The sequence below is a fragment of the Ischnura elegans genome, chromosome 7 (assembly GCF_921293095.1).
Source record: "Ischnura elegans chromosome 7, ioIscEleg1.1, whole genome shotgun sequence".
NCBI lineage: Eukaryota > Metazoa > Arthropoda > Insecta > Odonata > Coenagrionidae > Ischnura > Ischnura elegans.
This window is the reverse complement of record NC_060252.1, coordinates 96,641,553-96,655,238: the sequence shown is the minus strand read 5'-3', so window position 1 is coordinate 96,655,238 and position 13,686 is coordinate 96,641,553. Positions and strand designations below refer to the sequence as shown.

At 40.5% G+C, this 13,686-nt stretch overlaps 1 protein-coding gene and 1 long non-coding RNA gene across 2 annotated transcripts in view; both read left to right on the top strand.

Moving 5' to 3' along the window:
• LOC124162009 overlaps positions 1 to 1,008 on the top strand; it is an 84,601-nt gene extending 83,593 nt beyond the window's left edge. Inside the window, exon 2 of the long non-coding RNA XR_006865462.1 lies at positions 196 to 1,008. This is a non-coding gene — a long non-coding RNA (uncharacterized LOC124162009). The remainder of the gene's footprint in view (positions 1 to 195) is intronic.
• Positions 1,009 to 3,058: 2,050 nt separating this feature from the next.
• Positions 3,059 to 13,686, top strand: part of LOC124163048 (serine/threonine-protein phosphatase rdgC) — a 473,289-nt gene continuing 462,661 nt past the window's right edge. The window contains exon 1 of the mRNA XM_046539832.1: positions 3,059 to 3,365. Coding sequence (XP_046395788.1) covers positions 3,059 to 3,365 — 307 coding nt within the window. The remainder of the gene's footprint in view (positions 3,366 to 13,686) is intronic.

The following is a 13,686-nucleotide window of genomic DNA, read 5'->3' as shown; positions in this document are numbered from 1 at the left end:
CATACGCGCTTCCCATGTTGTTGTCACAGAGTGGAGTCTCGTATCAGGTCCGAAATAGTGCTCCATCGTCACCTGCCAATGTCTTTCGTTTCAAAGGTCGCCCCCTCCCGCCTCTCCCCGCTTTGGCTCGCGTCAAAGGCCAGGCATGCATAAACTCCAGACTAACTCTTTTGTCTTCTTCCATTGTCTCCGCAGTGCGTCCGCGGGATGCTAGCGGTTGGGTGAGCGGAGCGGAGATCTTCCCCGGTGACGACTCCGGGAACTCCTGCGACGTTGAGCAGTTGTCCTGGCGGTGAACTGACCCGAGAAAGTTCCTGTCTTTTGGATCCATGGGAATATCTGACTAGAAATCTCCATTGAAGGAGGAGTTACGTCCCTGTGGCGTACTGGGGTAGACAGCATTTCATCGCTCATCCATGGTGCTATTTGGAATTCTCAGTCGCCATTATTTTACGTGTGTACTGTGAACACGAAGTGGGCTCAGCCCTTACCATTTTTAACGATTACTTTTACAAGTTTTAATTTTTAACCGGCCCTCCGAGCGTGTCAGAACCTTCGTGTTACCAATCTTCTCGTGCATTAATCTCGCCAATTTATAAACGCTCCTACCCGAGTTAGAAGTATTCTTCTACCATTCGACGACTCCGAGCTAGTTAAATGCGTTAAGTGTTCAATCAACGCTCACAAGCCGTTTTTTATCTGCGACCAAGCCACTATCCGTGTTTGTGTAATTTGTTGTGTTACCTCCGCTTTATTTTTGGTGGCGGAACGTTCACATGGTAACATTTTTTCCTTTTAATTAAGAGAAATTTTGGTTTTGCCCAATTAATGCCTTTTATTGATTGAATAAAAATTGTGTTGTGGAAGTGTGCCACTTGGGGTGTGTTTCTCGGTCACAACACAAATTGGATTTAGTTCCGGAAAACCGGAGCAAGGGCGAGAGTGCTGAAGGGACATCGTAATCTTTTTTAAGCGGTTTACCGTTGGTTGTGTCGTGTGCGTGCGAAAGCGAAGTGAGGATTCTAAAACCGTGACAAGCTCACCAATGGTCTCTAGTTAAAATTTTCACTTTGTCAAGTGAATACTCTGAGTAGTGATACCGAAAACACTGTCTCAAAAGTACCGGCAGTGTTTGCCCGAAAATCACCAACAAGACTGTTCAAAAGTTGGCGGTAGAATTCTTTTCTTGCACGCGAGAGGGAGCAGGCGTTAAAGCGATTATACTTTCCTCTTCCTTTTGGCATTAACCGGGAGTGGACGCGATGGTACAAACGGGATTATAAGGGAACGTTCTACTGGGAAGTCTAACGAGGCCATGGAGGAGCTTTACCTCGCGGCGTCGCCCCTCGGCCAAGGAGGGGGTCATCTTCACTCGCCCTTGGGGTAGGCGAGCAGCAGGTGGTGCAGGCGGGGGAGGGGATGGTGCGGTGAGCAATGTCTCCGGGTGCGGGAGTCGCGGCGGCCAAGCGTTGAGCGCGGCGACCGGAGCGTGAAGTGCTTTGTTGCGGCGCTTGGAAGAGCAGGGGACCCAGGTAGCGACCTTGTGGGACTCGTCTTCAATTCGTCGTGCTCCCCGCTGATTCTTTGAACAAAAGCACCTCTAGTGCGCCTAAACGTGCTGAGAGGCGTGAAACATGTGAATGACTTTGATAAAAGGAATTTAAGCTCAATTATACGATAAGGCTAAGGCACATCTAAAAACATACATAGGCATTAAAGAGAACCAAAATTAGTATTAATCTCAAAGTTTTACTTTTTTTATTGAATACACCAAAATTAAAATTATTTGTTGAGTTAACGGTAAAATATTGTTCTTTTCTTAATTTTTGTAGAGTGATCTGAGAAATTTGCATCGTCAAGTGTTGGAAAAAAGTCTCCAGAATATAAGTACATCTTCAATAAATCTATAACATCCATCAAATAATTGAAACTCATGCAAATAAGCTGCTTTCGGAGAAAGTTTTTGAGGTTATCCGAAGGTGTTTGTGAGCTGCATTGAGACCTTCTTGACTGCGAGAAATACAGTTGGGGACTTGCGTAGCACATAAAGGGCTTCCTACGACGTTCCCTCTCGAATAGTTTGTCGAGTAACGTTATTAGAGGGCTAAAAATATTGGCCTGAATTCGTGCTCCAAATCATTAGAATATTTTTCCGCGGGCCCGTCGTACTCACCACACTTTATTTTTCGCGAAGGCATTCGTGATTAACATGGGAGATGAAAAAATCTGATTTCGTTTTTGATTCTCTCAAAATCGATCGGGAAATAATTGTGCCGCATATATTTCCGAGTGTTGCTACCGAAATACATATTACACAGTGGTCATCAACTGTTGTTTTACTCATTTCACCGAGGATAATAGTGTTGCAAAATATGTTCCGTGATTTATATCCATTCGCTTGATTAAAGAAAGTGGTTCGGACTTCCGTTGTTATTACCGTGGAGCGTGGTGGTTGTGCTTGCGTGATGTGATACGTGAAAGAAGCCCCCTCTACCTTGTGTTAGTGGTGCTCCCCTTCGTGACGCTGAAAAAATCCACCCAACTCTCAAGGGAACGAATTTCTCAACAGTGGCGGTGATGTGTGAACTGGGAGGGATAAAATGGAGAAGTGAAGTGGCCACCCTCTATTCTCCACCCTCTTTGTGACGTCATCCTTTGTTGTTAGCGCGTGATTGAGTGGAGAAAAGGCACGCCGCTAACAATTCTTTAAGATGACGACGTTGTGTTCCATACCCACCCCTTCATCCCCTACTCAAGTGCGAGAACAAAGTGACTGAGTGAGAGTACTAGGGTACGCCCCCTTCAATACCTATTTGATCCTATTCTTCACCAATTTTACTCGTGTCAATACGGGATGACTGGTTGAGACACACTAGAACTTTTCAAGATGACAATGAGCTATTCCTTTCCTTCCAATTCGTTCCGCAGTCAAGTGCAAGTGTGAGTGAGTTACGCCCTTTTTGACACTTACGCCCCCATTTCCTCATCTCTCTTTCTTCCTTTCCATTTTTTCCTCTCCCCCATCACCCCTTTCCCCAAACCGTGCGTGCATTGTGACATGGGACGTGGCCTCTCCGTGTGCCTGTGTTGCAAAGGTGAGGAGAGGAGGAGGAAGGTAGTGGCCATGGCAGAGGACAAGAGGGGAGTGGAAGGGGGCGAAGGGGCCGGGGAGGAGTCGGGGGCGGTGGTGGCCGTGTCCGCCGACGGTAAGGCGCTAGTCGGGGGCTCGAGGGGCAAGAAGTCGGCGACCAACGACGAAGACTCGGAGGAGAGCAAGGGGTTCCTCTGCTTCTTCATCCCGAAGAGCCTCTTCTCGTGCAAGCTGCGGAGGAAGGACGAGTTCAAAATGTCCAAAGCGGAGAGAAGTGAGTACCCGCCCCTTTTAATTTCTCCTCCGTAGAGCTCAACCCTCGCCTATCCTAACAAACCCTCGAGTTGAATCACTGGGTGAGTGTGAGAAAATTCCACAGGAAAAAAGTCATTCAGCTCGACCATCCCAGTCAAGTCGAATGATTTTTTTTTATCTCAATGTAATCTTTGCTCAATTGGTACTTAGCGGGTAACTCCGTAAAGTTTTCAGGAAAGTTACTTTCGTTTATCGCTCCCATCATCGTGGCGAAACACCACAAATATTGGCCAGCAACGGTTGAATCACAGTGCATATTGCATCACTGATGTAAATGCGTAAAAGTTGAGGGAAGAAAGTAATTACTTGAATATTCCCTTGGCCGCCAACTTTTTCGTCAACCTTTCGTATCGTCGAACCCTTCGTAACTTTCCTGCTGGTCACGTTAATGATGGGAAAGAATGTATAGGAATATTCAATTTTGGGGAAACGTAGAAGCCTAGTGGGTAGTCCAGTTAGCTGCTGAACGAAGGGTACCGGTATCAAATCCCGGGCGAAGTCTCTGGAATTCTATGAAGTTTTTAGACAGCACATATTCCGGCAATAAATTTACAATTAGGCTCAAACGAAATCCTCGAGGAGTTAGGTGGCCCAGGGAGATAACTGGCCTTCCTGCAGAGAATGTTTGATACTTACACGCCCGTGACTCAGTCTGGGGTGAGCTCTACCCTCACTTATCCAATCTAACGTTCGAGTTGTATCACAGAGTGAGTGAATGACTATTTAATTTGTATTTTTTGTATTTTTCTGGCGTAGATTTTTTTATATTTCATATTTGTCATTGTTAATATTCAATAAAATATTTCTCATTAATTTTATATCCAAGCATTTGACTGGGACATTCGGACCGGATCGAAATTGAATTACTGCCGTGCACAGCGCGGTGATGAACACTTCAAAGGCTGCCGGAATGATATAACCCACCAAGAATTCATGCTGATTTATTAACTCCATTTTTCGGACGGACCAGTTTACTACCTAGCTTAAAGTAACGATAGATTTTGTAACCGTAATTGAATCGTCTTCATACTGTAGTGTATGGAGGCGTATAGTATTCTGAAAAATTATTTCTATGGCAGAATTTCTTAGACAGTAGCATGGTAAGAGGAGTCGACCGTATTTTTAACTATAGGATGCCTGACATTTAGCTTTGAGGTAATTTCACCGTATAAATTTTTCTTCAGGTGTACCAAAACCTTTAAAATGCTCACTAAATTTCACTCTTACTTAATATTCACTCCAAATCAATAACTTGTGATTGATATTGTTGCTGAGAATTGTCTTTGACATTTTATTTTTTCCATTTTTAAATTTTTTTGCAGAATATTCCCATTGCCTTAGGTACAACGGATAGCTGGTATAGTTGTCTATATATTTTTGGACTGTATGCTGACAAATCAGATAGTTATTTTGCACGAACGTTGTTCACGTAACATTATAAACGCTAGGTTTAGATTGTAATTTATGCGGTATTTTCTTGTCTTTTTTTCAACATTGTACATTTTTTGGAATTTTCTTCAGCTGGCCTTTAAATAGAATATTCCTGAGCCAAGCAACCTTATTTCCTTTTATTTTAGTAATGGCCTTCAACCTTGTACATGCTATTAGTTTTATTTTTCTTTCGTCACATCCTAATGAAACCGAAGAATCTTGCAGTTTCCATTTTGTTGCTGAAATTTCTCCTTTCGATCGTGATAGATTGATCTTCATCGATTCAATTCCCTCTTCCCTTTAGCGTGAGAATTGCAGTCGTCTCCCTTAAGTATGTCCACGGCTTCGTACTCTCCAGTTTATGACTCCGTTTTTTATGTCTCAACCAGTGCACTCCTAGAAAATTCCTCCACCAATCGACCTGATTTCTTATTTTATTCTTTGTAAACACTGGTATTATTTGCTCGTCATATGACAGTTATAAATTTTATAATTCTAAGATTTCCCATGATTACCTATTCAAGAACGACGTATTACGCTAGTTTTATTATAAACTGCTCTCATATTCTCTTACCTGAACTCTCTGAAGATACCATTGAGAAGCGGGGAATCAGAGGGTCTGACATTTCTTAGGTCATAAAATAAAAATACTTTGTTCTATTCCATACTTTATTTTAAATAGTAAGATACGGATTTCTGCATATCATGCTGTCATCAGGTTATGATAGATAGATAGATAGATAGATAGATGATAGATGGTATCACTTGATGATAGCATGATATGCAGGAACCCGGGTCGTACTATTTAACGCTTTGCGTGCCATGGGCGTATAATTACGTCCTGCTAATCCTTGTGGGGATTGTCATGGACGTAATATTACGTCTGTCTATTTTATTGACTTTGTTTGCGTGAAGCTATCATATTTCGCCCATGGTACTTTTCCAGTTTACTGCTTTGTGGTTCTGCTATTTCAAAAATCAACTGCTCGATGGAAAAAGAGATCTTTTAATGTCTTGAGGACGAAAAGTCCTCTGTAGCTACCGGCACCCTTATCTCAGCCTACTTTGTGTGAAAATTCTTTAGAGGAAACAACCGTTCGTTGAGGGTGCAGTGACCCTTTTTGTCATCCAGGATTTTGAATGATGTGCTTGGAACAATGCCTTTGTATGACTTCCATGGTTTAAATAGTTCAAATTGAGTGCAATAAAAAATGTTATTCATTTTATGGCGGTACATCATTTGTTGCAACTTTTTTATTTTTCAAAAAACAGTAGGTTTTCATTATTAAAATATATATTTAAAAGTTAGCAATAAATGTTTTTCAACTCATTTATAAAGAAGAGCAAAGTCCATTTTTATTGAAATGCACATCGATATAAATATATTTTTGATGCTAATGTTTTAAAAATTTGGCGAATTTAGTGAAAATGGCTGAATTTATCAGTAGGGCTTTAAAATTAGCGGATGACACTCAAAGTGTTAAAATAAAGTGTGGAATAGAACAATGTATTTTTATTTTATGATGAAGCAGTTCCACAAAGTGACGCCGGAGACCGTGTCATATATATATATCTTAGGTTGTTGGTGGGAAAAATATTGGATAAGTCGGGTTGTCCACACCAAGCGAATACAGTTTTGGGCAGCACGTCTGCTAACTGAGAATCTTTCTTCCTGATTCCGATGTTTTTCAATTCGTGCATTTTAAAAATATCTGGGTGGTAGTTAGATATTTGAACTACCAGAATACTTAGAACACTGGGAAGCTCGCTTTGTTGGAGCTAGCTCAAGACTCACAATTACGGCCAGGATATTTATGGCTATCAGAATCTGACTCAGCCCAAACAGCAGATAATATCCATACAATATCCATTTAATGTTATAAAATAACCTCCTTAATATCCATAAGATATCCAGCGTATTTGTAAAAACTTTTATGGAAATCCAGAGAATATCTAAAGTTACCAATTTAAGATGTTCAATAAATATCCATTGCTAGCATCCATATAACAATGCTGTACAGTTACATGGATATCCATAAAAATCCCATAGAGCACCAAAAACTGCTTCCTCACTAATTATAACTTCGCTTCTAATCTATGAATTCGCGGATTCCAGTCGATTCCTTTAGGACAATACTCACAAGACTCTCTAATCAATTGTTGAACGTGTTCAACCGTAGCCACCGAGAGACAAGGCCTGAGCAACCAGCCGTGACGTCACGACGAGAAGGGTTAGATTATTGCCACTCGTCGTTCGCTTGAACGATCGCAACTGGAGTGAGCGTAATTCTTTCTAATTAGATAGTAGAATTCCTTCGCATTTACTTTGCTACGTTAAAATATTTACCACAAATATTTCAGGTTTACTTTATTCAGCTCTTAACGTCCTTATATATTTACGATTGCAAACTAAACCACCGAAAGTAAGCAAACGCAATGCTCGAACTTCTTGTTCAATAACACATTTTTGCTGCGGGGAATTCTTTGAATAGCAACAGCTCATTAGTTTTCTCCAAATATACGATAAATTATTCCACGAGACGTTAATTAATACGTTTTAAAATCTGATCGGAATGAAGTAGCTGGCAAAGGCTTTAACCAAAATTCTCAGTATATCACTCCCGTAGCTTTAGACATCTCACTTACTGGACGAGCTCCTCTCCATTATTGATTATCTGGACACCATGGGCCTGATTAAAAATAAAAGTCATAGGGGAGTGGAGGTGATGCATAAATAAGGATGTCAACAGTTGCGTATTAACATGTTTATTATTATCATCAAAACTCGAGTGTAGTTGTACACATCACAGAGGACATTCTCAAATGCGGATGCACACATTTCCCTGGTACTTTTACTTTTAAGCAAAAGTTGAGAGATAGAGAGAGAGAGAGAAGAATTGCACTAAATATCTACATATCTGTGGAATAGTCAGGCTTGTCAACAGATTTCAAGGACAGGTGTTCGCCAATAAAGTAATAACAGGGATCACTGTCATGACAGATTTTCAGTAATCAGAGGCAATGACTAAGGAGTCACTGCTATATATACCACAAGAGGCAGATCAAAACATTTGGGAGAAAGTCTCACCTAAGATTCCAACATTATAAACATTCTTGCGTAAGCAAAACTTCCCTAGTTTTAAAATTGGAACTTTTTCAAAATTAACACTAACATTGCGTGCCTAGTTTACCACAACAGAGAGCTAAATTCAAGGTATGGGGTTGAGGATAATGTGTTCGGAACAAGTATGCAGTCATGCTTATGAACCACTGTCCAAACATTTCACAAATCAAGAAACTGAACTTTTCTCCAAGATTCACTAAGCTTGAAATAATATTCTGTCGGTCGTATGTCTCCTTCACCGTAATGCTCTCCTCCACCGCCTCTTCCAATGCAGAAAATTCCTTCACCTTTCTTCGTTTGCCTGGGCTCTCCCGTATGCTTGCCTGGGAAGACAGGTAGATGGGGTAATAGGGAAGTTAGGATGTCACAGCGTCTCAGTCGTGACCATTTCAATGGTGCAGAAAGTAATCTCGCTGTCCTCTCATCATACTTCCCTAATTCACGAATTATGCCATGAGGAGCAAAATTCTCTTCACACACACCTGTAAAAGTAATGCAATTCACTATTTAGGTCTCAGTACAACAATCAAATTAAATATTTTACATATTTACGCTCATATAAAAAGTAACCCCTTACTTCCCATTACATGATATTTTGAATGACTATTAATTTATTTTAAAGCATTTTCAATTCTTTAGACTACTCTATTTTTCTATTCTACCCCTCATGCCTTTAATTTTTAACATTGAGAAAACTGAGGCGTGTATAGGGACACCAATGACTACAAATTTATTACGGAGGCTTCCGCGGTGAGTTATTTGGTGATTGGTTTTCGGGTTCATTCAGAATTGACTCATATTTTGCGGACGACAGTTTCGGGCGCGTTCCAGCTCCCGTCTTCGGGTACAAATGATAATCAATGATAATGTCACATCAATTTTGGAACCGAAGACGGGAGCTGGAACGCGCCCGAAACTGCCGTTCTCAAAATATGAGACCACGCGGAATGAACCCGAAAAACAATCACCGACAACAATATTTGTTTAACTATGAATAATCGAGAATTATGGCTAACAGGAAGTAATAAGAATTGATTCACCAAATAGGAGTCATGAATAAATAAAATTTGACGAATTGCCCAAATTTTTAACTAGAAAGCAATAACTTTTCTATCGCTGCGATCAATACAATAAGCCTTCCAATAAAAAAAGCTATTAATAAATGCTACTCTAGCCGATTGGATTTTTTATATTTGTTTAAATGATACCACGGCCGTGCTTCTTTTATTTATAATTAATTAAGTAAGTACTTGAATATTTGGCCAGCAAGACTAAATTTACACTCTTTGAATCCACCAAACAATAAAATTAAAATAATTTACACACTTCCAGGTACAGGAAATCTTGGACTGCTGTCAATTAAATTAATAGAAATTCTAATTTTTTTAAGTAGTAAGTGAATGCCGCTATTCAACTCCTCATCTCTTTAATTATAACCCACAAGATTAATTGTAAATATTTATATTAAATCATGAAAATATTTCATTCACATCAAACGGTGACATAAAAACAAAGATCTTTTATGCACTGGAGTAATTTCACTGTGCTACCTATACTTATTACCATATTAAGAACCTTTCAGTAATAGCTTAAAGCAATATCAATCTGAATTAGATGATATACTTCGATCCACCGAATGGGATTCATGACTAAATTAAAGATGCCGAATTACCTATTTAACAATGAATAACTTTTCCACCACTGCAATCATTACCAAAAGACTTCCAATAACTAAGGCAGGAACGTTTAATAAATGTGTAACCACTCAGGAGACTTTAAAAGTATCCATCGATTCATGCCCTTCAAATTTAAACTCGGCAATTTCATCGAAATAATAAGTAGGCATCTTTAACAAAACCAAAAATTCTTTTGAACACACTTTCATCAATACCTCTATAATTATACGATACGTACCTTATTGTTCTTTGTTGGCTCAAGTTCTTCTCTCATAATGGCACGAATGGATTTTTCTCAAACTTTTGGATCGCTCGGGAAATTGAAAACAGACACCTTGGGCCCCGTCTTGTAATTTCCTCGGCAGTCAGAAACACTGCGGTAGTTAATACTAATTGCACAACTTTTTACACTTTAGTAGAACTTCAGTAACATCCACTGCTACCGTAGAACGAACCACTGCTAAAAACCTCTTTAATTTCTTCAAATTATAGTTTTATTTTCACGTCTCACTCATTGAAGCGACTTCTGTTTACCACTTCGACAATGCCACTATCCTTCCATCAACAACTCCCTAACAACATTTGTAACCCCACTCGTCCTGACGTCACCGACCTTCTCTGCTCGCTTGCGTAGGCCTTGTCTCTCGGTGGCTACGGTTCAACAAACTTCCGTCACCAGGCGACCAGGCCGTCACCGCTGGTCTTTACGTCTCGAACTTCCGTTTCGTGAATGCTATTAGTCAACGAATAATCACCATTCGGCGAAAATAATGCATAAATATTTCCTGGATTTCTTTTCATGGATATTATCGCTGAATACCTAAAAAATATCCATGGAATGTCACAGGTTGGATGTAACGACATTTCAGATTTTTCAACCTTTTTTCGGATATCCATGTAACATTTTCTGGTACTTGGGAGAATATTAAATCCAGCAGTCGAGAGTTAGTAGTTTGAGTAATTGTCCTCGCCTCCGAAGATTGGTGTTCGTGTGATGAAATTTTCGAATGGGAACCCTTTACATGACTCCAATTGAGGTAAGGGGGAAAATTTTTCGCACAAGTATTGATGGAGATATTACCTACTCAATTTTATCGATATTTTGGCAGTTTAGATCTTAGGTAATTTATATAATGAAGGTCTTATGCTAGTGATTCGGCTTACGAATATGTTTGATCTGGAGAGCTTGTCGATAATATTCCATTATCTGGTTTGTCACTGCTGGCCTCGCTGGTGGCGTGGTAGAGTCCTTAGTTGTTTAGTTTGGGCTGTTGAATTCCCTTAATAAAATACCTGAAATGTGCTCTTTTCTTTCCTTTCTGTTCACATTATATCTTTCTATCGAATGGGCACGTTTGACCTTGTGGGAAGAACTTATTACTGCTGCCACCTGTTTGTTGTTATGGGTTATTGAACTCATTAGGATTACAAGAAAAGGATAAGGGAATTCGGAAATAAAAGGCTGGATAAGGAAATTCTGAGATATGTAAGCGTGGAAGATTAATCTATCGGTGATATCAGTTTCTTTCTCCATCGTTAATTTATCGGTGCTTGCTTTGCTTTCCTGTCCTTCTTATTCTTTCCTTCGCGTGCTTCCTGTGTATTAATCTTGAGAATACGTCTAATTTTTCTAATCTAATCAGTCTTTCTTATTCAATTTCCCGTAATATACCGATCTATTGTATTTTGGGGCATATGATGTCAGCATATTCTGTCTTCAGGGTCCTATACATTACTATATGATCGGCTTTATGTCGTCATAATAGTTGAATCACTTTGGTGTCAAATTTACGTGTTCTTCCTGCGATATATAATCTCGAGGAGTTCGCGTATTGATCTCCTCGAATGCCTGGGAGTGTTCTCGGGAGTTGCAGCTCCTTCAAGTTTCCCTTCCTCATCTTCCGGCTTCGCTAAACTCCACTCTGACGCTACCTGCCAAAACTTAAGCGTTTGAAAGTGATAGGTGAACTTACGGCGTGAAGATACGGCCGCCGTAGGACACCTCTCATCCGGGCACGCGTCCTGAAGTTTACTTCGCGGGGGCGTTTCGGAGGGATGCGGATTGCTTACACTGATATCATGCTTTGAGTCATAGGCGGATCCAGGGGGGGGGGGAGTGGGCACGGGGGCACGTGCCGCCCCAGACCCTAAAAAATATGCAAGATTTTTAATACGGTCCCATCATCATTGCGTTCGTTTTATATTACGAGATATCCTTGTGGCCCCCAGAACAAAATCCTGGATACGGCCTTGCTTGTGCCTTTGCTTGCTTGTCCCTTTGCAGTTTGCTTTGAGTTACACCCATCCGATAGCAATCATTTAGCCTTCTATTATTTCTATGGACAAACAGGAAAAAATATCAGTGGAATAGTACAGGCGAGGAGGGCTTTCTTCTAAAAGAAGAATCTTGAGCTTAAAACAGGGGTCTCCAAAATACGGCCCGCGGAGGGCTTTCATCCGGCCCGCGCACTCGTTTTCAAGTAGCGCGTGATTTTCGCTCGTTCAACTCTGTGAGACGTCACTAGGAGCATTGCAGCGCTGTACTACACGTCAAAGTCGCCTTCAACTGTTCGTAAATAAGAAATATGCCACCGGATACTTCAATAGACGTTGACATCGAATACTCCAGTCATCGGCAAATTTGCTATCCGCCCGCGGCGCGATTCGGAACTTGGAATATGGCCCTCGTGGCCAAGTAAATTGGAGACCCCTGGCTTAAAATACCAGTATAGAAGTGAGGAAATAATCCATCAGATGCTATACATGGAGAACGTTTCTATATGCGAGAGAGGCTTGAACGAGAGTGGAACCATTCGGAATGTGGTGCTACGGAATAATGATGAAGATAAAGTGGATCAACTAAGTAATTTAAGAATTTGATCTTGTTAAATGAAGATTAGCAGAAACTCTGCTGCATGGAAGTGAAAAGGTCAGCTGTCCTATCGAATCGGAGCAATACAATTGCATTTGCGGTATGTCCAACAATTACCTAGCTAATCAGTAGAGATGCGCGAAAATCGCAAATGCGATATAGATACTATGTGAGCAAATAAATGCGACATAGATGCGATGACTGGACTTTTATGATATTTTTACGCAAATTTGCCTTTTCGACGGCAAAATTCGTACACTTTGTGCCGATCGCAGTTTAAATGCTCCGCCGGCACTCACCACTTAAAGCATGTGAGCGACTGGCCAGTTGCTAGTTGGCTGGGACTCTACGTGGCCGCGAACTACAAGTGGGCGCGGGCAAGTACACCACCGCCACTATACGTCTTATTCCTTAATTTATTATTGTTCTACACATTAATTATTTAATGTAGTCTGTATTTTGTCATATAACTATGTTTCACTACATTTTATCGTCATCTACCTCATTATGAAAATAAAAAAATGGACGCTACAAAATGCGATAAACTGTTATTGAAAGTGCGATAAAATAAAAGTGAAAGGGAAATTTTCACGTATCTCTACTAATCAGTATTAATCCTTTATCAAAATGGAGAGACTGAGGATAAAGGCTAAAATGTGTCAATCATATTTAGTAAATAATAAAGCTAAAGATATCCGCCACAAAAGCTATACATCAATAGCGATTTGTAATGCACTCCGCCTCACGGCTTTGCATTTACCCAGGTAACAGCCGCGGGCAGTGAGGCACGGTACATAATACAAATATCAATATCAAATTCGACGAATAACGGGGTCCGCCATTTTGTAATGTATCGACGATAATTAACAAAACGCATAGAAGAAATCAGGTCATAAGGAATCGGAAGTAAATGTGGTAATGATATACTCGTATATTTTACCATCTATGCAATTCACTTGCTTGAAAAGATTCACTTTCCAAGTTCCGTCGAGCACGGTATTCCCTGTGGCCAGCAGCTAACTCCGGACTGCGCCGTACGTTCGAAAAATCGACCTTAATTTCGGCGTCGCCGGCGGTCGCACTTCATCTATACGTATCAAATGCGACAGGACATGTTGTATATGTGGTGTAAATATCTCGGGGTAACTCGTTAATTGCTTTTTTATAATCGTATATA